The sequence below is a fragment of the Engystomops pustulosus genome, chromosome 5, assembly GCF_040894005.1.
Source record: "Engystomops pustulosus chromosome 5, aEngPut4.maternal, whole genome shotgun sequence".
Lineage (NCBI taxonomy): Eukaryota > Metazoa > Chordata > Amphibia > Anura > Leptodactylidae > Engystomops > Engystomops pustulosus.
This window is the reverse complement of record NC_092415.1, coordinates 102,793,825-102,816,940: the sequence shown is the minus strand read 5'-3', so window position 1 is coordinate 102,816,940 and position 23,116 is coordinate 102,793,825. Positions and strand designations below refer to the sequence as shown.

General features: G+C 41.2%; 2 protein-coding genes across 7 annotated transcripts in view; one reads left to right on the top strand and one right to left on the bottom strand.

Moving 5' to 3' along the window:
* ANKH (ANKH inorganic pyrophosphate transport regulator) overlaps window positions 1-8,361 on the top strand; it is a 70,261-nt gene extending 61,900 nt beyond the window's left edge. Inside the window, exons 11-12 of the mRNA XM_072152767.1 lie at window positions 1,024-1,123; window positions 4,475-8,361. Coding sequence (XP_072008868.1) covers window positions 1,024-1,123; window positions 4,475-4,591 — 217 coding nt within the window. The 3' untranslated portion in view covers window positions 4,592-8,361. The remainder of the gene's footprint in view (window positions 1-1,023; window positions 1,124-4,474) is intronic.
* Window positions 8,362-11,983: 3,622 nt separating this feature from the next.
* OTULIN (OTU deubiquitinase with linear linkage specificity) overlaps window positions 11,984-23,116 on the bottom strand; it is a 70,479-nt gene continuing 59,346 nt past the window's right edge. For all 6 annotated transcript variants that reach the window (XM_072152762.1, XM_072152763.1, XM_072152761.1 and 3 more), the window contains 3 exons: window positions 16,964-17,083; window positions 16,191-16,457; window positions 11,984-13,531 (listed from right to left, as the gene is read on the bottom strand). In XM_072152762.1, coding sequence (XP_072008863.1) covers window positions 13,337-13,531; window positions 16,191-16,457; window positions 16,964-17,083 — 582 coding nt within the window. In that variant the 3' untranslated portion in view covers window positions 11,984-13,336. The remainder of the gene's footprint in view (window positions 13,532-16,190; window positions 16,458-16,963; window positions 17,084-23,116) is intronic.

The window sequence follows — 23,116 nt, the reverse complement described above, 5'->3', positions numbered from 1 at the left end:
ATTAAATAGTACTTAGAAAGCTTTTACTATTTCATAAGCGGGTGATCTGTTTAATGAACAGTAGGAAAGGGTTTCTAAGGAAAGGGTTTAAGGTGGTCTTCTTTTCTCTTTGTTCTGTGAACTCTTTCTAAATTGTGTTCTATAATTTACTTATTAGCTTAATCTTAATAAATTTGTTGTGCTGTGTATTTATAGATGCATTTATATCAATATAAATTACTTACAGTGCTTATCATGCGAACTAACGTATGACCACCCCTACCAACTGATGCACATACAGCATTATGCAAATGCAGACTGTAAGTTCTTAGTGAAGGCTCGGTTCTACGTATACTATTAGAAGGGTCGCGAGTTGACTATCTTTACATTTTTGTTGTTTACATGACTTATTGCAAAAACGTTTAATAAAAATGACACGATTAAAAAAAAAGGGTCTTAAAGGGGAACATGTCACCACATTTTTAACAAATACAGCCAGTGGCAGGTTCCGATAGAGCCCTAATAACTAACACCCTTCTTTTAGCTAAAAATTGTTTTCCTCAGATTCACATATAAATAACTTTATAATTTTACCTGGTATCCAGGGATATCTACAGCGAGTCGAGAGGGGGGGTGGGGTGGCCTCCTCGGGCTGACTTTATCACCTGTTATATACAAATAGAGTGTCAGAGATGTGCATCATTCATTCAGAGGGATGCCCTTAATAAATGAGGCCTGTCTCACACTGATGCAGAGGAAAGGCCTTGTTGAAGTTTCTCGAGAGGGTTTCTATGAGCCAGTAGGAAAAATAGGAGGAGTCGGAGTAGAAAGAAAGTGATAAAGTGCTCTGCTGATCTCTGATCAATGGCCATCTCCACACTTGGACCCACCTGATCTAAAATACTGATATGTCACTATAAGAAGTTTACTTTCTTTTTTTTAGTTACCCTTTAAACAGCTAGATATAAGCTTCTCCTCCCCAAATAGGAGTAGGCCATGATGTAATATGTTGTATAATTGCTAACATCTCTCGTTGTGCTGCAGGGTTCATGGAGCCACATTAGGAGTGGGATCTCTTCTTGCTGGATTTGTTGGAGAATCTACAATGGTGGCTATTGCATCTTGCTATGTATATCGAAAACAGGTAATGATGATTTGTTTCAATACATAATAAGAAATTAGCAAAGCATATATCTTTTATCTCCATAGTAAATAATGTCTCAATTAACCGTAAAGTAAAATGTAGTTATTAGAGGAATGCTACTTGTTAATATGATAGCTCATGCTGCAGCTTTCAGAGTTGGGGTGTAAGAGTTGGCATGTAATAGCCAGATTAAATGTAAGCATTACCTCAGTCAAAGGAAACCTACCATTTGGTTTGATGCGTTGTGAAGCAAACATACCTTGAGAATGCTGTAGCTACACTGATACAAGATCATATCTAAGTTAATCCCTGTGTTGAGTGGTTTTGCTGGAAACACAATTATAACATTCAGGACCTTGGGAAAGCTGGGTCAGACTGGCTGCCTACATAAACACATTACACGTGGAGCTTTTCATTACACATGGAGCTTACCGTATTTTTCAGACTATAAGGCGCACAAAAAATCCTTTGATTTTCTCAGGTGCGCCTTAGGACGCATTCACCTTGCGCTTTGGTTGCGTTTTCATTGCTTTTTAACACGCATTACAACAGCTGAGGAGAGGTGATTTGACTAATTACATTACTGTTAACATTTGCGATAACAAAACGCATGCGTCAATGCGATTTGATAGCGCAAATGTTAACATAGCGTTAATAAATGTAAATAGTAATGTAATTGGGCAAATCACCTCTCCTCACCTGTTGTAATGCGTTTTAAAATGCAATGAAAACGCAACCAAAGCGCAACGTGTGAATGCGCCCCTTATAGTCCAGTGCGCCTTATATGTGAACCCTACTTACAGACAACAGCTGCCTTGAACTGTGCACAGGTCTGCCACCTGCTGGTCATTCATCCTTATAATCAGGTGCGCCTTATAGTCCAGTGCGCCTTATATATGAACCTAGACATTTTAGCAGGCATTTATTGATGGTGCGCCTTATACTCCGATGCGCCTTATAGTCTGAAAAATACTGTAGTCAAGACATGACTAATCCTGAGTTGGATCACTTATACACAGCAGCTGGGGGATGGAGCAGCAATTGAATATTCTGTCTTCAGGTTCATCATCCTGTGAACCAGTGAATAACTAATGTGCTAGGAGAAGGGCTGAGCCAGCTATAGAAACGACAGAGCTTCTTTATTATAATTTCATAATTGTTTCAGCAAAACCACAATGCATCAAATCAAATGGTAGGTTTACTTTCATTTAAATACATCTTAGCACCTTTATGACTGCTGCATCAACTTTTTACAGCAATCATTAAATTACAAAACTGGAAATAAACAGGACATCATACAACTACAGTGACAGAAAAATAAAGTTATAGCTTGTAGAAGGCATTGATGAATAAAACAGTAAAATGGCCTGATCATTAATGTAGAAAGCAGGTACAGCGATAAGGGGTTCAACTTAAGTTTTACCAAAAATACAGGCGCAAAACATGTAATGGTAATATGGCTGCTGAGATCTACCCAGTAGCGTTGTTACTTGTGGCCACCACAGGTTGAGATAGGTCATCCTAAATAGCAGGTCGTTGCCGCATTAGAATCTTGTCTTGATGATAGGGCCAACACTGCGAGAGTGTGAGTTCTATCTGCAGCAGGAGACCGATCCCTGTTGTATCTGCCCAGCACAAGCTTGATTGGGGCAACTAAGGAGAGAAACGGAGGGAACAGGGTCTATAGTTGACTGTAGCAACTATGCTAAAGAGATATTGGGGGTCATTTACTAAGGGCCCGATTCGCGGTTTCCCGACGTGTTTCCCGAATATTTCCGATTTGCGCCGATTTTCCCTGTATTGCCCTGGGATTTTGGCGCACGCAATCGGATTTTGGCGCATCGGCGCTGGCATGCACGCGACGGAAATCGGGGGGCGTTTTTCCGTCGGATTCGGAAAAACCGCCGCATTTAAAAATCAAAAAGTGTCGCGGGACTTGCACTTACCTTCACTAGGAATAGTCCGGTGAACTTGAGTGCATTCCAGCGGGCCTCGGGGAACTTCAGCGCAGCAGCGCCACCTGGTGGACGTCAGAGGAACTACCTCTGACGTGAATCCCGGCCGGACCCGAATCCACCGCAGAAAACGCGCTGCTGGATCGCGAATGGACCGGGTAAGTAAATCTGCCCCATTATGTTTTTTATACCATTACTGTGTAGACATAAAAAATATAACTAATAAACTATTTCAAAATTGCAATTTTAATGCTTCCAATCTACTAAAAAATAATAATAAAAATTCATCAAAAAGTTGCATGTACCCCAAAATAGCACCAATCTAGCCATTTTCTTATCCCCCAATAAAGAAACCCTAATAATGCACTTTTCATTGAGGAGTAAAAAAAAATATAGCTTTTAGAATATGGAGTGCTAAAGTAGTAAAATATAAGAAAACCTGTACATGTTTGGTATTGTATTAATTGTGTACATGACTTGACTCAAAAGTAAATGTAGAAATACCCTTTTTTTTTCTCCTCCACACCGCAAAGTTAATACTTTTTTTTTATTATGCTATTTTTACCCTAAAAAATAACCTATTGTATAAAACAAGCCCTGATTTCCCTATGTCAGATAAATAATAAAAAAAGTGTCTGTCTGAAGTTGACCAAACCAAAAGTAAAAAAAAGTGCTCTGAAGGCCATTTTATGCCCTGTTTTTAAAGTGTTAATCAACCACAAATGAAATGGTAGATTTCCTTTAAAGGGAACCTGTCACAACACTGAATCCCCCAAGCCCACAAATAGTACTTCCTTCTGTAATATGTATGTCCCCTGGAGGTGTGTTTACCCTATTTCTAGGTTGCTCTGCCCACTGCATGCCTCCAGGTAGAAAACTGACTTCAGGAGGTGAGGTTCAGGGGCGGGGGTTGCCCGACTGCAGGAGGCGGGGGTTGCCCGACTGCAGGAGGCGGGGGTTGCCCGACTGCAGGAGGCGGGGGTTGCCCGACTGCAGGAGGCGGGGGTTGCCCGACTGCAGGAGGCGGGGGTTGCCCGACTGCAGGAGGCGGGGGTTGCCTCACTGCAGGAGGCGGGGTTACCCAGCTTCCTGACCGATTCCTACAAAAGAATAAAAGATGTTTCATTCATGCTGCAGCCTAGAAATATGCTAAAAACACCTCCCGGGCATATTACGAAAGTAGGTACTGTTTGTGGGCTTAGGGGGGTAAGAGTGGTGACAGGTTTCCTTTGAATGATGTAAATTATACATATTATTAGTCTTGTGCCCAGCAACTACTTCCAGAAACATTACCCTTTTGGCGAGCGTGGTCAGTTAATTCAGATCATTACCATATTTTCCTGCCAGAATTTTGACTGTAAAGGTCACTGCTTACTGTTTCCATCTGTCATCCTAGAAAAAGAAAAAGAATGAGACAGATACAGCGGTGGAAGGAGAAGACTCTGCGATGACTGACATGCCTCAGGGTGAGGAGCTAACAGACATTGTGGAGATGAAAGAAGATGAAGAATGAGAATAGTGGCTTCGGTACTAAGGATGCCCCTCCTTGTTTCTGGTCTTCAAACACTCCTTATTTTCTTTCTATGGAAACTTGGTTTCTGAATTTGTTTCCAGTGTTTAGCATACTGGGTATGCTTCCTATAGACAGAGCCTGACGGAGGCTCACTGCTTTACAGATACCATGCATTTATTTTTGCAAGCCATTGACATGCAGTCAGTGGCATCCTACTCCATAGACCTTATACACTGACTACATCAAGCTTCATTGGACAATCCCCGTTCGTCAATCACAACATTGCCTACCGACTGTCTCTGCGGGTAACAAGCTGCCGTCCCATTTACTACATTCTTTAGCCCATTGATGTGTACTTATATAGAACTACTGAAATTCAGCTCTGTATTCTTACTTAGGTTACATTTTGTTAACCAATTTTCGGCTCAAAAGGGATTTACATTTAGAGACTAGTTTCAAAAGCACACAGCGACGACTCATGGCACAAGACAGAAGAGGGAGTGCTTTTCTACCACACGTCAATTGTGTCCACACTATCTTTGTATGGGGATGTGATAGTAGCAATCAGTTCTAAGATGTTGGAGTAAAGCTTTTGTTTGTTGGAAATGCCATATGTGACTTTTGTCAGCATTTGCAATCTAAATCTATATATAAAACAAGTATTTTTTTATATTTTGCTTCTATCTCCACGTCCCAGGCCATAGACCAGATTCATGTTTGTGGAGCAATTAATTGTCCAATACCTCATAAATAGAGCTTTAAAGGATATCTTCCACCAGTATGAAACACTGTTTGCAAATGAGCCTCAGGCCTTCATCCTGGTGCTAGATACCCTTTAAAAGAACATTCCAGTAAAACATTTTTTTTCTCTACCCTTCGGTTGTCTGCTGTCCCTCCCATAATCCCTTAGGGATAATTTTAAAAAATTCAAATTCTATATACTCCAACAAAATAAAAGTGACTATTAGTATGGAGCATTATGTAACTTATAAGAGTAGTTGTGATTAGAGTCTGGACGTCCGCTGTATGGTACAGTCCTGGCAGTTACATCATCAATGTGACACCAGTGGTCAGATACAGAAGTATATGCGATTTTGAAGTGATCTAACTGAAGAAATTAGTCCATGGAATTTTTAGAAAGAAAACAATAATTCAATATGATAATGCTCTCTGTTTGTATATACTGGGAACTTGGGATATAATAAAAGAGGAGAAATAATCACAGTAGAGAGTATGGGGAAGATTTCTTATAACGCCAGTTTTCTGATACTCCCACTCCCAGCCACTTTTCGGGTTTCTAAAACTTGCATGCAACTATGGCCGTGTCGGCGTAGTGGCAGCGGGGATCGAGGGCTGCCGAAGGGCAGGGGTGTGAACTATGGTCTCCGCCGGAGTGCCAGTGGAGACTAGAGCAGAGAACCTAGCAAGTTCCAACCTGGTCTACAGGTCAGAACTGGCGGAGTTTGCGTACATATTCAATAGGAGGCGGGAGCATCTTGGTGAATACAGGCGCAGGACAGCCAGCAGGGGAGTTTTAAGACTGGCGTTTTCAACAATAAATTCCCCTGAATGTGTCATTGCCAAATAGACTTGTTATTTCAATGGAGGAGATAGGAGGCTGCCAGACATATAAAGTCAATCCAGCTGACGAAAATCTCATGATTTTGTGTCCAATATTTTTCAAACTTTGTTGTTCTATTATTTTTTAATTCATTTACAGAATTATAATTGTATGTTGATATGATCTACAGAAAAAAAGCTGCCTCATTATACTGCACTCTGGTAACAGCAAACTGAATTTGACATCATAAGAAATAATACCATTTTACTCAACCTTTCAGATGCATTTTATGGGGTATTTTCCATGATAATTTAATTTTATATTGTATTTCACACTGTCAGGGTTATAAAAATTAGACAATAATTATAAAGGGATTACCCACTTCGACAGAACTTTAACAGGATAAGTAAAGACCCTGCTATGGTATTTAATACTTACCTGTTCCAATACCATGGTCACATGACCTGCCAACAGCACGGTTAAGGACTTCCTGTGACATCCCATGACCCGCTTCCTTCTGGCGGATGGAAGGAGCAGACCAGTTGTTACTACCTCCCTCCATCATAACCACTTCCATAGCCATTGTTGGAGGGACATGCTCTCCATGCCTCTAAACCATGGACATGTGAGTGGTTATGATGCAAGGGGCATGCAGAAATGACTCCCTCCATCTGCTTGAGGCCGACTTTACACAAACATTACCAGGGTAAGTACGAGTGACTGTATTAGAGTATTGTATTTACCCTAGTAAGTTATAGTGGCCAACCCCTTTATAAATGTGGCTTCGAGTACACGTGTTGATCAGTCAGATATCCAATGCGATTTTGTTTGGAATACGAAAGATGCTATCTGTGGGAAATGTCTGCTTCTCTTTCTGTCTGTACTAGAGGTCTATATTGTATGTGCTTAGGAAGTAGGGTTTTTAGATGTTTGTTAGGCTGTAATGTTCCACTTTTTGTCATGAAATTTACCATCTGAAACACATAAAAGGATTTTTTTCTTAGAAAAATAGAGATGGCTCTGTTACAGCATGTACTATTGCAGTTAGCCATGCATATGGGCAGCGCTTTTATACTCCACCCATTGGCATATTATTCAGTCATTTTTTTCTTACATTATGCTATTTATTTAGTGCCATAACTAATTTATTAGGTCTGTTCAATAATCTATGTACTGCATGTCTATCAGTTGCTTGTGTTTGAATATAAACATTGGAATCATACAATATACAAGAGAGTTGACCAATTCCCAAATCTCTTCACAAGTAGGAATTAAGAAGGGTATTGTGTAGAGCACGTTCTAAGCTTTTCAGATATGCCTTACCTGATTCCCAGCTATGTCATTTTAGAGAAAATTCTGTTTTTAACTTTATGCAACTTTATGGGTGCCCAATGGTGCACCCATTTTCATCTTTCTCTGCTGCCCAGCACCCCCCTTTACATAGTTAGGTGAGAGCATCCCTACACAATGCGGTTTTATTTGAGGGGGGATTTTGGAGATGGTGGACTCACTTTAACACTCCACTGTTCTTTACATCTGGGGTGATTTGGGAGCTGGTAGACTCCCTTTAAATAATGTGGAGATAATTGCATGGTAATTGGAGAAGATTGTACATATTTCTCAAAGCAATGCAAGTCTTCTTTTATTGCTTCACAACCATCTGACCTGGCTAGAAGGTTTAGTACCAAAAAGTGGAGTTTGTAGAAACCAGCCAATCACAGCATATGCTACAGTTCTCCCTCAACGCTGATAGGCTGCTTTGTGCTTCAGGTCAATTTTTCTCTGGGTCTGCTGGGACTCTAGGCTCTAATTCATTAAAGTGATCTTTACTTATTCCATGTTGATGTAAACTGTATAAAATTGATATTTCCAATGGAGCTTTATCTTCCCTCTGGCTGTAAAGAACTGAATATCTTTCTGGACACAGAAGAGAAAATGGAATATTTTTTTTTAATAATATTTTTTCTCCGGTTACTTGACTACAAATATAATCAGCAGTATTTTTGAATATTTGTGAATATATTTAAAATGTGCGTGGGTTAATGGCTGGAAAATCAATTTTTAAAACTGTAAAAAAAATGGAGAAAGAAATGTATTGAATGTGTTATGAAACACAGCTAAAAGTGGGGGTGAGAAAATGACTGAAGAGTGAGATTCTTTTTGTGTAGAAATTAAAGGGAATACAATAAAACATTTAAACCAGAAAAAAGGGGTGTTGTGATTTATTTTTTTTGTATGATCAGCAAGTCTGAATTGCATTGGTGTTTTCACATCTAAAGCCCATAATATCAGGCTTCATGGGAACTGTATTTTTGGGACCTTGCACTATTCCCAAATAAGGCATCATTGACGTCTGTGGTGCATGCACCGTGTCTCACTGCACCGTGAAAGTGCCAGAACCATTCCTTGCCAGATTTGCATCACACAAACCCATGTAGTATACATGAAGTCTTCAAGTATACCACATCCAGGGGGCAGAGGAAAAAACAAAAGATTCAAAAATGTTGATTCTGGGTCATGGAAATCTGACAATTTCTTCAACATGATCCAGGGAATTATTCTGACCACCATAGTAGGGTTCGGGAAGGACCCGCTGTGGGCCAATTGTGGATTAACACAATATAATGTATAGGTTGGGCTTCATGGACTGACGTTTTTTTCTAACCTTTTTTACGATGACACTTTGAACATGCTCGTGGCATCATTTTTTCATAGATCCTCATGACCTATAGTCAATGAGTGATTTGGGAAAAACAGCTCAGAAAAGGCATTCACAACTTTTAAGCAGTTTAACAACTTTCTGACATTTGACATAATAGTACTACAACCTCAACATGCAGTGCTAATACATCCAGTTTATGGCACTTATCATACGCTGCCTGTTCAAGCTAAAACACAGATGTATTGTAATCAGAAGCTTAACATGTCTCATATGTAAACACCTATGTGCTGGTTTGTGCTTCTGACCAAACAAGTGTTATAAATTCTTGCATGTTATTACCTCAACTTCCACATACGATACAATATTGCATATAAAGAGCAATGTTTGTTCTTAATCAATTAGAATTAATCAATATGAAACCAAAAGAACTTGTCAGGTTCGCTGGGGAGAATGCTAGGACTTCTGGTTCTTCTGGTGGTGCCAGCAGCGTTCTCCGACCTCCGGCACATATCCACGCCAACTCCTCCTCTCATCCCGGGCAGCGGCTGCTAAGATCTCGCGCTGTCTAGGAGTTGTGTTCTGAACTGCTGAGACTTGTGGTACCTCTGCATGGTGCCTGTGATTGTGCTTTGTTGTTCTGCACCATGAGGGGTTAATTCCCAGAAGTTGTCCAGCTCCTATCAGGTTCTGGAGGTGGGGTTCTGGCTGCATGAATTGCAGCTTTACTAGTCACCTGTGCCAGTGTTTGAAATACCTTTCTTCACTCGCTCTCTGCATTAGGTGTGACTCGCTCTGTATCTGTATCGTTGTGACCTCGGCTAGTTTTTGACATTGACTCTTTGCATTCTGATTTTGCTCTTGACGTACCCTCTTGTTGTGACCCCGGCTAGTTTACTACTCTTTTGTGTTTTATGTTTGTCAGTCTGTTCGTGTTTTCCCTTCCCACACTTATCCAGTGTATTTCGAGTCTTCAAGTAGTCGCCCCACGGTCTAGCGTGGGGGGGCTATAGGAAGGGACAGCGGTTGGGACAAGCTCGGGGCACACTATCCCCTGTCTTCTGTGTTACCCAACCCTAACAGAACTACCTTCATGAGGATTGTAACTATAAGCAGGTACCAATTAGTATACAATAAAAAAATAAAAAATGTAAACCCTTTAAAGGGTTTGGTTGTTTTTCAATAAATCTCTTCCATTAGACATGTCTCTGCATATATGATTATCTGCATCTTTTGTCTTTTTTAAAAACTTAAAGGCAAATCTACCATTTGATTTCATGCATTTTGAACCAAAAATACCTTGAGAATGCTTTAGCTACACTGATGCAGGATCAGTGTTTAATCCCTGAGCTGAGTGGTTTGCTGAAAACCAATTAAAACATTTAGGACCTTGGGAAAGCTGGGTTGCTGCAGCCTGCCATTGATAAACACATTACACAGAGTTTTTAGAGTCTAGAAATGATTAATCAACCTGAGCTGCATGACTCAATCAGGGAAAACACTGTAATTACATCATTCTCTGGTGCAGTGCATAGCTAGTTTAAGAAGAAAAGCGCTGAGCCATGCAAAGAAGCAAGAGACCTTCATTATCATAATTTTATAATTGTATTTTCAGCAAATCCACTCAGCGCAGAGATCAAACAAGATATGTTTCTGCATCAGTACAGCATTCTCAAGGTATGTTAGGTTCATAATGCATGAAATCAAATGGTAGATTTCCTTTAAGCTTTTCCCTGTTCTCACAATGCTGTCCTTTGCATATACACACAGCTACTGTCTCTCACTGCTTTAGGTAGTCCATCCACACTGACAGACATGTGTGTATGCCTGTAATAATGTATCCCCAATGGGGCTCACAATCTAATCACCCTACCAGTATGTTATTGAGTGTGGGAGGAAATCTGAGGACCCAGAGGAAACCCACACAAACACTGAGAGAACATACAAACTCTTTGCAGATGATGACCAGTGCTGCATGGCTGTAGTGCTAACCACTGAGCCACCACGCTGCCCATCATTCTCCCTATCATCTATCTATCTCCTATTAAATTCTCCTATATTACAGTTTGTTTTACCATACTAAAGGGAGCCTCTTACGTCATAAAATAGTTTTATTTTGGGGCCCCACTTTTAGTTTTGCCCAGGGCCCCACTTTGTCTAGAACCGGCCTTGAGAACAAGTGAATACTGGCCCATACACTGGTATAAACAATTACAATGAGGTGAGTCTAAATGGATCCTTACGATGGAAGAGCTTGGCCCTATAGGTCTGAATGGTCACATAAAATTGGGTTTCTTGTTATAGTTACAATCCTCATAAAGGTAATTCAAGCATCGGTACTTATATGCAGCATTGTAACATATGTTGAGGTATTAATATTGTGACAATATGTATGAACTTATAACTCTTGTTTATGCATTGTTGACATGAAGTATGTATTTCCCCATTATTAAATACATATGTGTATGTATTATGTACTGGCATCACCTTGTCATGTAGGTGTGCAACTAACCATCTGCTGGACTACTACCTGCACACATCAGATGGGGGAGGGGCTGATATTATTACAACAACCTTGCCCCTGCAGACAGTGCAACAGTAGCCAGAGGCAATGTGGATGCGCGAAACAGCCCAAAGCTCTCTATGTGCCAGACATGTTATGCTATTAACTGTGTGGTCTTGAAGGAAATCCAGCATGATAAACCAGGGGCACTTACTCATAAGATGATTACCAAAGTACCTGGTTCTATATTTGTTTTCATGGCCTTTAAAAACTTTTAAACTTTGTCCGCTGCCTCAGCCCAAGTGCTGAGGGAGCAGGGGGGAGGGTGAGACACTAACAGATTATAAAGCCAGATCTCAGAGAGGCTAGCCCCTCAAGCTCATTAGCATAATTTTGAAAGTTGATTTTGTAAGAAAGGCCACGGAAAACAAATTACCACAGTCATAGTGTCTGGATCTATGAGTAAGTATTAAGGAAGTCTACCATCAAAATCAAGCATGAAAGAAACTGGAAGTGTACCAGTGAGTGTCAAGCTCTTTATTCTCTGATGTGATAGTGTGAAGATTGTGCTCATCATGGATACTATTCATTTCTAAATTGCTTTAAAGGTTTACTTACGCTTTAAGATCATTAGTTCTTTATTATACAGTAAAAATAAAAGGCAACAAATGTTACATAAATAAAACTTTATTCATAAGCCAATTAATTTTCATACCAAACATTTATTGTAAGGATATGGGGTGCAGTCTTCAATTTATTGGCCTCTTTATGAAGCTTGAGCATGACAACGAGATGCCAGAACAGGGAAGAAAATGAAAAGGGTATTCTGAATTGTTGCTCTTAATACTCCAGATGTTTGTGTCCTTTCATATTCAGCCACATGGCAGGCCAGTTTCCATGCAACAAGGTTTAAAACACTCCATCTTGAGCATTTTTATTTTACTCTATTTTTGCTTATATCTAAAGCAGTGAATATTATATACAAAGAAAAAAAATATTAAATTTCCCATGAAAAATGCAATTTACAGGTGCCATCACTTCTGCCAAGTAATGTACTGCCTGATGGGGAGTAAAGTTACCTTATATTATTTCCTTCTATTTAAAAAGGATTTTACATTACTCCATATGAGAGGCACAGTAATAATTATAGAAGTAATATACCGTATATACCGACCGAATATACGCAGAGGCCCCTAATTTTACCAACAAAAATTGAGAAAACCTATTGACTCGAGTATAAGCCAAGAGTGGGAAATGCACTGGTCACAGCCTCCCAGTATATAGCCAGACAACCCACAGTAGTATATATAACCAACCCCAAGTAGTATAAGCCAGTCAGCAGTTTGCCAAGCACATAAAAAAACCCAAAACCTTACATACTCACCTTCGGGCGGTCCCGATGCTTGGCGCAGCTCCCCAATGCTCCAGTCACTGCGGCTCGTCTTCTTTCTTCTCTATGCTGTAACAGCCGGCAGAGACACGTCCACACAATCTGCCGGCCGGCGCACACTATGATGTCATCAGTGGCGACTCCGCTGCATCATACTGAGAAGACAGAAGAGGAGCCGGGCCAAGGATCGGGAGCCGCACCGAGCTTCAGGGAGCCGGAGGGTGAGTATGTAAATTTATTTTTTTATTGACTTGTGTACAAGACGAGGTGAGGTTTTCCTGCACATTTTTTGTGCTGAAGAACTCGGTTTATATATATTACTTTTAACTGTTCTTCCATCGTTCATTGCACTCTCTCATGCACTAAGATTTTGCAGCAAAGGCAGGACAAATTCTGGAAAGCAACACAACGGTGTTTAATAGTTTAAAAAAATCCAATATTAAGAGAAAAACATTTGCCCACAACTTAATAACCGCCTCTTCCTATGAAATTTCGAAGTCCAGCATCCTGAGCTGTGGCCTTCACATGGCTGAGAAACATACCAGCAATATTACCAAAGAATGGATTCAATGTGAACTCTATGTCTAAAGCCCAAAGTGACATCCCTGCAGTATTACCAAAGGGGCATTTGTTCATAATAATGTCTCCACCGTACGTTTTCTAACTGGAACGTTGTAATGTCGATCATCTTCCGTTATAAGCACTACCACAGGCCAGCAAGTCTGGTCATTAGGATAAAGGGTAATAAATTCCTCTGTTTCAGATTTATACAATCTATATACACGGATGGTGTGCTGCAATGCGTATCCCAGAAGAAACATTTCAACCTAACAAAGAAAACATAAAATATATATAATTAATGCACCCAAATGTTCTGTTTAAAATTCAATAATCTAGGTATCGGCTTCTTACTCTGCATTTTCATGCAGTAGTACACCCATAGCAAGCGGTGAGAGTTTGGGCACTGTAAGCACCAACATTGCTAGAGACTTTCCGGTAAATGTCACACATGTATTGTTAGCTCCTCACCTGCTTTACTTTTACACATCTTATGGCCAGCACATGCACAATATGTCTAGGAGTCTGCTGCCAGCAGAAGGGAGGGTTCTATCCATTTGCTGGTAAAAGACTGCGCACCCACGCACACACACACACACACACAATTGTGCCGAAGATCCCACTGACGTCCATACCAATAGCATTGTTAACCATGGCAAACATGAGGAGTTTAGCATAACATAATACCGAATGCTTGGGGCAGTGACAAACTTACACTGTGTGTGCTCTATCTTTACCGCCCAAACTGCTATGGTGAATACTTCAGGACAGTTCAGTTCTATGGTCTTGCCATTAAAGGAAACCTACCACTTGTAGTGGCAGGTTTCCGATGGCAATACCGGGCACCAGCTCAGGGTGAGCTGGTGCCGGAGCTTATTTTAGTTAGTGTTTTAAACCGCGGTATCGCGGTTTAAAACACTTTTTAAACTTTATAGCCGGCGCAGGCAGGTACGCGCTCAGCGCTTACCGTGCGCGCGGCTACATAGGAAGTGAATGAGAGCCGCGTGCACGGTAAGCGCCGAGCGCGTACCTGCCTGCGCCGGCTATAACGTTTCAAAAGTGTTTTAAACCGCGATACTGCGGTTTAAAACACTAACTAAAATAAGCTCCGGCACCAGCTCACCCTGAGCTGGTGCCCGGTATTTCCATCGGAAACCTGCCACTACAAGTGGTAGGTTTCCTTTAAATATGGCAGACACATGGAGCAAATGTATTGAAACAAACTCACCCATGTGCTACCTGCATTAGACAGGGAGACTCAAAGCTCATTCACATGCCACAAAACAGTTTCTTTACTCAGGGAACACACATGGATACGATCCCAGCAACAGAGGTTTTGTGCTAGTGTGAGTCACAGTATAACTGCAGCAGAGAGATGGAGGTTACTGCACTAAGAACCTCCAAGCAATCATGGAAATCTGCCATCATAATAAACCAGGGACACTTACTCCTAAATCAGGCACTAGGACTGTGGTAATCTTATATTTGTCATCCGTAGCCTCCTTCCTTCTAAAATCAACTTTTAAGATTATGCTAGTGAGCTTGAAAAGCAATGGTTGTCAGAAACCCTCGTTAATTACACAGGCTATTATATTCTGAAGGAGCGCTTCCCCCTCCCTCTGGAGAGACTGTGCTGCTGCAGTGTAGCAACAGCATGTAAAGCCAGAGCACAGAGGGCTTTTCTAACACACCCATAGCTTTTCTGGCTCATTAGCATAATTTTACTATTGATTTTAGAAGAAAGGAGGCCACAGATAACAAATATAAGTTTACCACAATCACAGTGCCTAGATCTATTAGTGCCCATGCTGTTTTTATGTTAAATTGCCTTTAAAGTGATTTGCAAACATCCCATGCTCTGATCTTACTGTAAACTGCTATGCGTGAGCTTACAACCTGTATGACTTCTGCCTTAAAGTATTTCCTACATTTTTTTTATTAAAGTGGGTAGGCAAATGTTGACATGTAATATTGCAACTGAAGGAGATTTGGCCATTTTTGTATTCAGTGATCTTATACTTCGAAGATCTGAATATTCATAACTTTTTCCCAGGATTTCAGTAAATATGTGCATTTAGGGATTAGCTGCAAGATAAAATGCCCTAAAAGGGGAACATTAATGCCAAGGCAATAATATTAATTCATTGAATCCAATTTGTATCCATGTTATCGCTCTAGACAGACTTTGTAGATTCTGTAGTTAATGATGGACAACACAGGAACACTAAGCCAGATCAGTAAATGGACGAGGCAAAGCATCCACAAAAGTATGAAGTCACGGCTTCATCCCCAATCGCTAAGGCTATCTGCACACGACGCGGATCCCATGCAGATTTTAAATGTTGATTTTGTTGCTGAAAATCTGCAGTGTAATACATTAGCATTAAAGGGAATGTCATTTGGAAAAGTAATACGAGTAGGCTAATGCATTTATTTCCCACGCAGTAACTGTATTTCAATGCTGAAATGAAAACAATAAATGATGTCATTTTTCTTGTCCGTCGACTTAGAATTTTGCATTTGTTTTTTTTTTTTTTCATTGTAGTCTGTAGGAAAGTAAAAGTCTGCATCAAAATCGGCATCTAAATCTGTATTAAAAATGCACATAAAATACTTGAGACAGGTTTTCTGCATGACAACCCACAAGGTGCACAGATAGCTGAAGTGACTTTCTATTTTTCACATTTGCACAAGTTTTTTTTTTTTTTTTTTTAAACAAAGTCAAATGTTTTTCGCTTTGTGTTAAAATTGTTCTGCAAAGCCCCTGTAAGATACTATAATGGCATACTGCTCCTGGTCTTGCTCAGTTGAGTCATCTGAATACAATGCTGTCTTTGTCTACCTGAGAAAGCACAGTAACCTTGAAAATAGAAGTTCCATTCAGGGCGTCATAGCCTAGAGTAGAATATTAGGCGTCTATAAACATACCTGCTCTAGTCCACCAGAGTGGCCCACGTGATTTAAGTGATTCTTCAGAAACTCGCAAGGATTATTAGAGGTGTTCCTAGCAAATAGCAGCCAAGAGAAAACTGGCACTTCCTTGCCATCCTCATTAGCATTAAATAAGTCAATCGCAGATTTTAGCATCAAGAACTTCACTGCCTCATACAACCAAAACTCCTCTTCATTCTGAAAGATCTGGTCACAAGCATCTTGTTTCTTATCTGGGTCCTCTATTTCACTTATTTCGGACCACTGGATAAAATGAGAAGACAACAATGTGAATACATAAAAAAGCGAATTGCTGGTAAGTTATGTAATTTTGAGGAATACAAATGAAAAAGAAACACTATTTCTAAACGCTAGATTTTAGACTTTTTTGGACTTGTGCCTGCCTGTGCCTTACTTGCATTCATCTATGGTGTTATATATCTGGAAGCTCACATGAATACACTCCATCTTAAATTTGATTAAGATTCTTGTAATCTCAGAAAAAAGAAAAATGCATAAAAAAAAAAAAAAATCTGCATTTTCTTATTCAACTTGCCATAAAAAGTAAAAAAAATAAATAAAATTAAAAAATATAAGGTGTATAACAAAACTGACGGAAGCCATTAAAAGTCCATTGAGATCTATGGACATTTTAACAGATGTTGGACTAGGTGACCATCCAGATGCAGGTGTGAACTGAATGTTCTCCTCATACAACATGAATGAAAAAAATTAAATCACTTTTGGATTTCAGCATTAAATAAAAATACCTTTTTCCTGAGAAGCTCCAAGGACTCCTTTATCAACAAGCATGTTTTTTTGCTTTCATTGGAATTCCAGAATCTCCACTTTTCAATCCACTTATATTTCTTAATCATCTCTTCAGGCAACTATGAATTTATTGCAATAAATAAAATGTAAGTTTTGCATTAAACCAATGAATGAAAAGAAAGTTACTCTAAATGTATCACTTCCCTTTAAAGGGGTATTCCAGGAATATGAACACATAATACAAAAACTCACGATGCTATAAATAAATGAAAACAGAACTCAATGTCATTAGTCATCACCAAGATGGCAGCCACTGGAAACTACAAGCCCCATGATGCTTTAAAGGAAACCTACCATTTCAAATGGTCGGTGTAAGCTGTAAAGACCGAGCACCAGCTCAGGGTGAGCTGGTGCCGGTGCTTAGTTTCGTTAGTGTTATAAACCGCGGTTTTAACACTCTTTAAACTTTATAGCACAAACTGCTTCGGCGCTGCGCACGACCGTGCGCGCGCAACGCCTGCAGCATTTCCTATGTAGGCGCGCGCACGGTCGTGCGCACGCAGCGCCGAAGCAGTTTCTGCTATAAAGTTTAAAAAGTGTTAAAACCGCGATACCGCGGTTTATAACACTAACGAAACTAAGCACCAGCACCAGCTCACCCCGAGCTGGTGCTCGGTGTTTACAGCTTACACCGACCATTTGAAATGGTAGGTTTCCTTTAATTCTCAGTAACTCCTCCTGCCTCTTATGCTCTGCTCTCAGTGATGATATAACAGACTTTCTTGCTCTGTTACCATAGTAATGATGTGTAACTGCCATCACCAAAACTGGATGCACTGCAACCAACCGACTACAGCCAAACATAGTGGTGGTCACATGACCTGCCCAGGCAGGTGCAGGACATGTGATGTGGGCATGTGACCAGCAGCCATCTTCTGTCCTGTGTCTTCTCCACGCGGAGGAAATTAACGGACTGATTAAAGGGCCAGTAGCATTTTAATTCTCCATTACAGTCTATGTCACCAGCATTTTTCTGCTAAGGGAAACAAAATTTTAACTAACAACTAATTACATATTAGCTTATATTTTAAGGATACATTTGTATATGACTAATGTCCCAAAAAGTGTAGTTCCTGCCTAGTGTCCCTATGCAGTATAATGCGTTACTTAAGTTTCTGAATCTCTCACTGCCTGCACGTACAATAAAAGTTATACAATCATTACTGCAATATTTATGTGCAATAATGATTGTCTTGCAGGAATTGAAGTATATTAACATTACACAAAAGCACTTTATAATCCCACCCTCCTTTACACTGCATAACCGCCTACCCTGTATAATGCCCATCCCCCTGCACTGTATAATGCCCCCACCTCACACTATATTTCTATTAGTGGAAATCTAATACTCCTCATCAGCGAAAAATACTCCTTAAAGAGAACCCGTCAGGCAAAATAACCCCCTAAACTAAATATATTTTCATAAACTGCCATTAGAAAGCATTGCCTCTATCCCTTCATTGCCCCTCTATATGCCTGTAAACCTAAGCAATGAGGTCCTAAAGCTGTATGCAAATGACCTGTGAGATGTCCAATGAGTCATTATCATATTCAAGCTGTCCAGCTTATTGGGAGGGACAGCCACACCCCCAGTGCTTGACTTACAGCCTGTATAATGGTGTGAGGCTGTATAAGGGTCCATTCACACGCGGTATGCCCCACCGTGCGGGCATATCGCCGTGTGCTGTAGTGGAGGAAGAGGTGACCCCTCCTCCCTCCATGGAGAATAGCGGCGCACGGCCGCCGAAAGATAGAGCATGCTCTATCTTTTTGCGGTGTGCGGCCCGGATTGGTGCCACACATGTGTGGCACCATATCTGTGCCGCGCCCCTATTGCCGTCTATGGGGACTTACATGCAACCGCATGTACGTCCCCGCAGACGGCCATGTGAATGAACCCGAATGGTGTGAGGCTGTATAATGGTGTGCTTCCTGGTGCTGGCGGCCATGCCCCTGCAGCCTGTGTGTGTATAGGAGAAATACAACAGCTCCAGGGTGCAGCCATGTTATAGCAGAACATGTCAGGTACTTGTGTAGCTGATGTCTGTGTCTCTTACATGTGTATTAGGAGGATTCAGCATGTCAGCAGATGCAGCACAGCCACTAGCAATGCCTTACTATACCATTACACACAGACATGAGCAGGGGGAGGAGAGGGGAGGGGTAACAGGGGTGACATCACTGCCTCTGACCATGTGACCAGCCTCATTTACATAATAAAGAAATGATGATTTTGCATTGATTAATGTATGAAATAACAAGATAAAGGCTGTGATGGGATCCTTGTGAGCTGCTCCAACAGGTAGAGGTGACAGGACTAGTGACAGAGACCTGATGACAATTGTCCTTTAAAAATGGTAAGAGGAGTATTATTACTCTTTGGGAAAAAATGCAGTGCGACCTCTGCGTACAAATTCAACTTAAGAACAAACCTTAAGAACCCATCTTGTACGGAACCCGGGGACTGCCTGTACTGAGATATCAAACTAGCCATCTCAATTGGTTAAGCAGAATAACCTTACAATTCATTTCTGGTTTGTCTTTGTAAGAGGCAGAAAACTGCATGTTTCATTGGAGGCAGCAGCATCATCCATCCAGTACAAGCAGTGTTCATACTGCCACCTGGTGTCCTTTCAATGTAAAACCATTTATTCCCACTGTAGCCGCTTTTCATGAGGCTTCAGTATAATCTTAGCTTATGTGCACATCAGTAATTGTTATTCAGCTGCTCTATAATGGGAGCAGAACATTTTCAAAAATTGAAAAGGTCCAAACCATCTAATTGACTATGATGTTTCCTTGGCTTCCTTATGGATTTCCATCATTGTGCATCTTGAATGCAGGACTTTTTAATTCATGGTGGAGCTGCATGCCACACATGTAAACTAATCTTAGGCCTCACACACAAATCTGAAATCCCCATTGATTTTTATGGGCTCATTGCCATGGCTGTGTGCATGAGCAGACTGGCCAGACGGCAGAAGATAGAACACGTGCTATTCTTGTATTCGGCCCTGGCAGCCATTTTCTATTGTCATTGGATCATGAACCCTTATTTTGAGGCACAAGTCCTTACAGATTTGAATAACAGCTACAGTATGTTGCATGGAGCTTATTATTATGAGGCAAAAACCTCTTAGTAACTATGGCGCAATGCGAGTCAGCGTAGAGGCTAGTAAAGGGAACCTGTCACCAGAAGGCAGAATTTCACTGGTGACAGGTCCCAATAGGCACTGCAGAGTACACTACATAACAGAATGGCATCTGTGCCCCCCGTGTAATATCCCCTGAATATGATTACCTGGCTCCCTGCGAACAAGTCCTGGCCAAGTCCTGGCTGATGCCTCTTTTGGGAGGATGTGGGAGGGGAAATAATTGAATAATTACCACCAGGGGCCGAGCAGAGACTTATTTATATGAGCAAGGAAGCCTTACGATGTGAAAAGAGACATCACCCGGGACTTGTTAGCAGGGAGCAAGGTAATTCTGGCTATTCTGGGGAAATTACACAAGGAACACAGATGCCATTCTATTGGAACCAGTCACCAGTGATATACTGCCTTCTGGTGGTGGGAATGGCACATGATGCTTTTGTTTCTCTATTGGAGTGATGGCGAACCTTTTAGAGACAGAGTGCTCAAACTACAACCAAAATCCACGTATTTACCGTGAAGTGCTAACATGGCATTTTAAGCAGTAACTTATTGCTACCTGGTCTTCAACATCTATTAATCGTATCATCCCATTGAGGCCACAAATACAGTTGAAAGAAGGAGGGCACATTCAGACTACCATTGTAGCTTCTCGCCAGTGTCTCTCTGTACAGTAAGAATGAAGGGTCCAGTAGGATGACCTCCAAAGATAATGCAGGTCTATCAACACTTTCTCACTTTTCCCACAGTTCCAAACAGCCAATGAAATGTCATTTTAAAATAGCGCTGATTGAAGCATCTCTTAAAATTGCCTGGGCTGCAGGAAGATTTTGTGAATTTGGTCCTGTTTGGTGAGCTCTGTCTTGGGGCCAATGGCCTGAGTGCCCACAAAAAGGGCTCTGAGTGCCACCTCTGGCACCCGTGCCATAGGTTCGCCACCACTGCTCTATTATGTTATGATCAGTGCTGTATAGAATATATATGGTCACAGGTGCTGTGGTGTCAAACATTAAGCATATGGCAATGTTTAGTTTGGGCATTTTTATTCTGTTTTTTTCTCTTTTTGGAATTTTATTTTATATTAGTGAATGTACTTATTTATTTACAGTGGGTAAGGAAAATATTCAGACCCATTTCAATTTTTCACTCTTTGTGATCATTGCAGCCAATCGGTATGATTTTTTTTTCGCCCATTAAAGTACTGCACTCTGCACAGAAAAAAATCTTGACAGAATCTTCACATCTTGACAGATTAAAAACCCAGAAATGTACACCTGTCCAACTGCTCGTTAACACTTAATTTCTAATCAGCCAATCACATGGCGGCAACTCAGTGCATTTAGGCATGTAGACATGGTCAAGACAATCTCCTGCAGTTCAAACCGAGCATCAGTATGGAGAAGAAAGGAGATTTGAGTGCCTTTGAACGTGGCATGGTTGTTGGTGCCAGAAGGGCTGGTCTGAGTATTTCAGAAACAGCTGATCTACTGGGATTTTCACGCGCAACCATCTCTAGGGTTTACAAAGAATGGTCCGAAAAAGAAAAAACATCCAGTTAGCGGCAGTTCTGTGGGTGGAAATGCCTTGTTGATGCCAGAGGTCAGAGGAGAATGGGCAGACTGGTTCGAGCTGATAGAAAGGCAACAGTGACTCAAATCTCCACCCGTTACAACCAAGGAAGGCAGAAGAGCATCTCTGAACGCACACAGTACATCGAACTTTGAGGCAGATGGGCTACAGCAGCAGAAGACCACACCGGGTGCCTCTCCTTTCAGATAAGAACAGGAAACTGAGGCTACAATTTGCACAAGCTCATCAAAATTGGACAGTAGAAGATTGGAAAAACGTTGCCTGGTCTGATGAGTCTCGATTTCTGCTGCGACATTCGGATGGTAGGGTCAGAATTTGGCATCAACAACATGAAAGCATGGATCCATCCTGCTTGTATCAACGGTTCAGGCTGGTGGTGGTGGTGTCATGGTGTGGGGAATATTTTCTTGGCACTCTTTGGGCCCCTTGGTACCAATTGAGCATCGTTGCAACGCCACAGCCTGAGTATTGTTGCTGACCATGTCCATCCCTTTATGACCACAATGTACCCAACATCTGATGGCTACTTTCAGCAGGATAATGCGCCATGTCATAAAGCTGGAATTATCTCAGACTGGTTTCTTGAACATGACAATGAGTTCACTGTACTCAAATAGCCTCCACAGTCACCAGACCTCAATCCAATAGAGCATCTTTGGGATGTGGTGCAACGGGAGATTCGCATCATGCATGTGCAGCCGACAAATCTGCGGCAACTGTGTGATGCCATCATGTCTATATGGACCAAAATCTCTGAGGAATGCTTCCAGCACCTTGTTGAATCTATGCCACGAAGAATTGAGGCAGTTCTGAAGGCAAAAGGGGGTCCAACCCGTTACTAGCATGGTGTACCTAATAAAGTGGCCGGTGAGTGTAGATATTTTTGCCAACTGTGGTCAAAGCTCAGTATTGAGTAGAAGCACCTTTTGAGCTATTTACAAGGCTCTCCAGAGATGCACAATTGAGTTTAGGTCAGGACTTTGGCTGGACCAGTCAGATATGGTCACAGAGTTGTTCTGGAGCCACTGCTTTGTTGTTTTAGTTGTGTGCCCACAGTCTTGAGGTCCAGAGCATTCTAGAAGAGGTTTTCATCCAGGATTTCTCTGTACTTGCCCGCATTCATCTCTCCTTCAATTGCAAGAAGTCATCCTGCCCCTGCAGCTGCCACCACAATGTTGCACTGGTGGGATTGTATTAGGCAGGTGAAGAGCAGTAAATGATTTTCTCCACACATACAGCATAGAATTAACACAAAAATGTTCAATATTCGTCTGATCTGACCAGAGAATCTTATTTTTCATAGTTTGGGAGTCGTTCCTTAGACCTCGTGATTTTCATGTGCTCTGACAC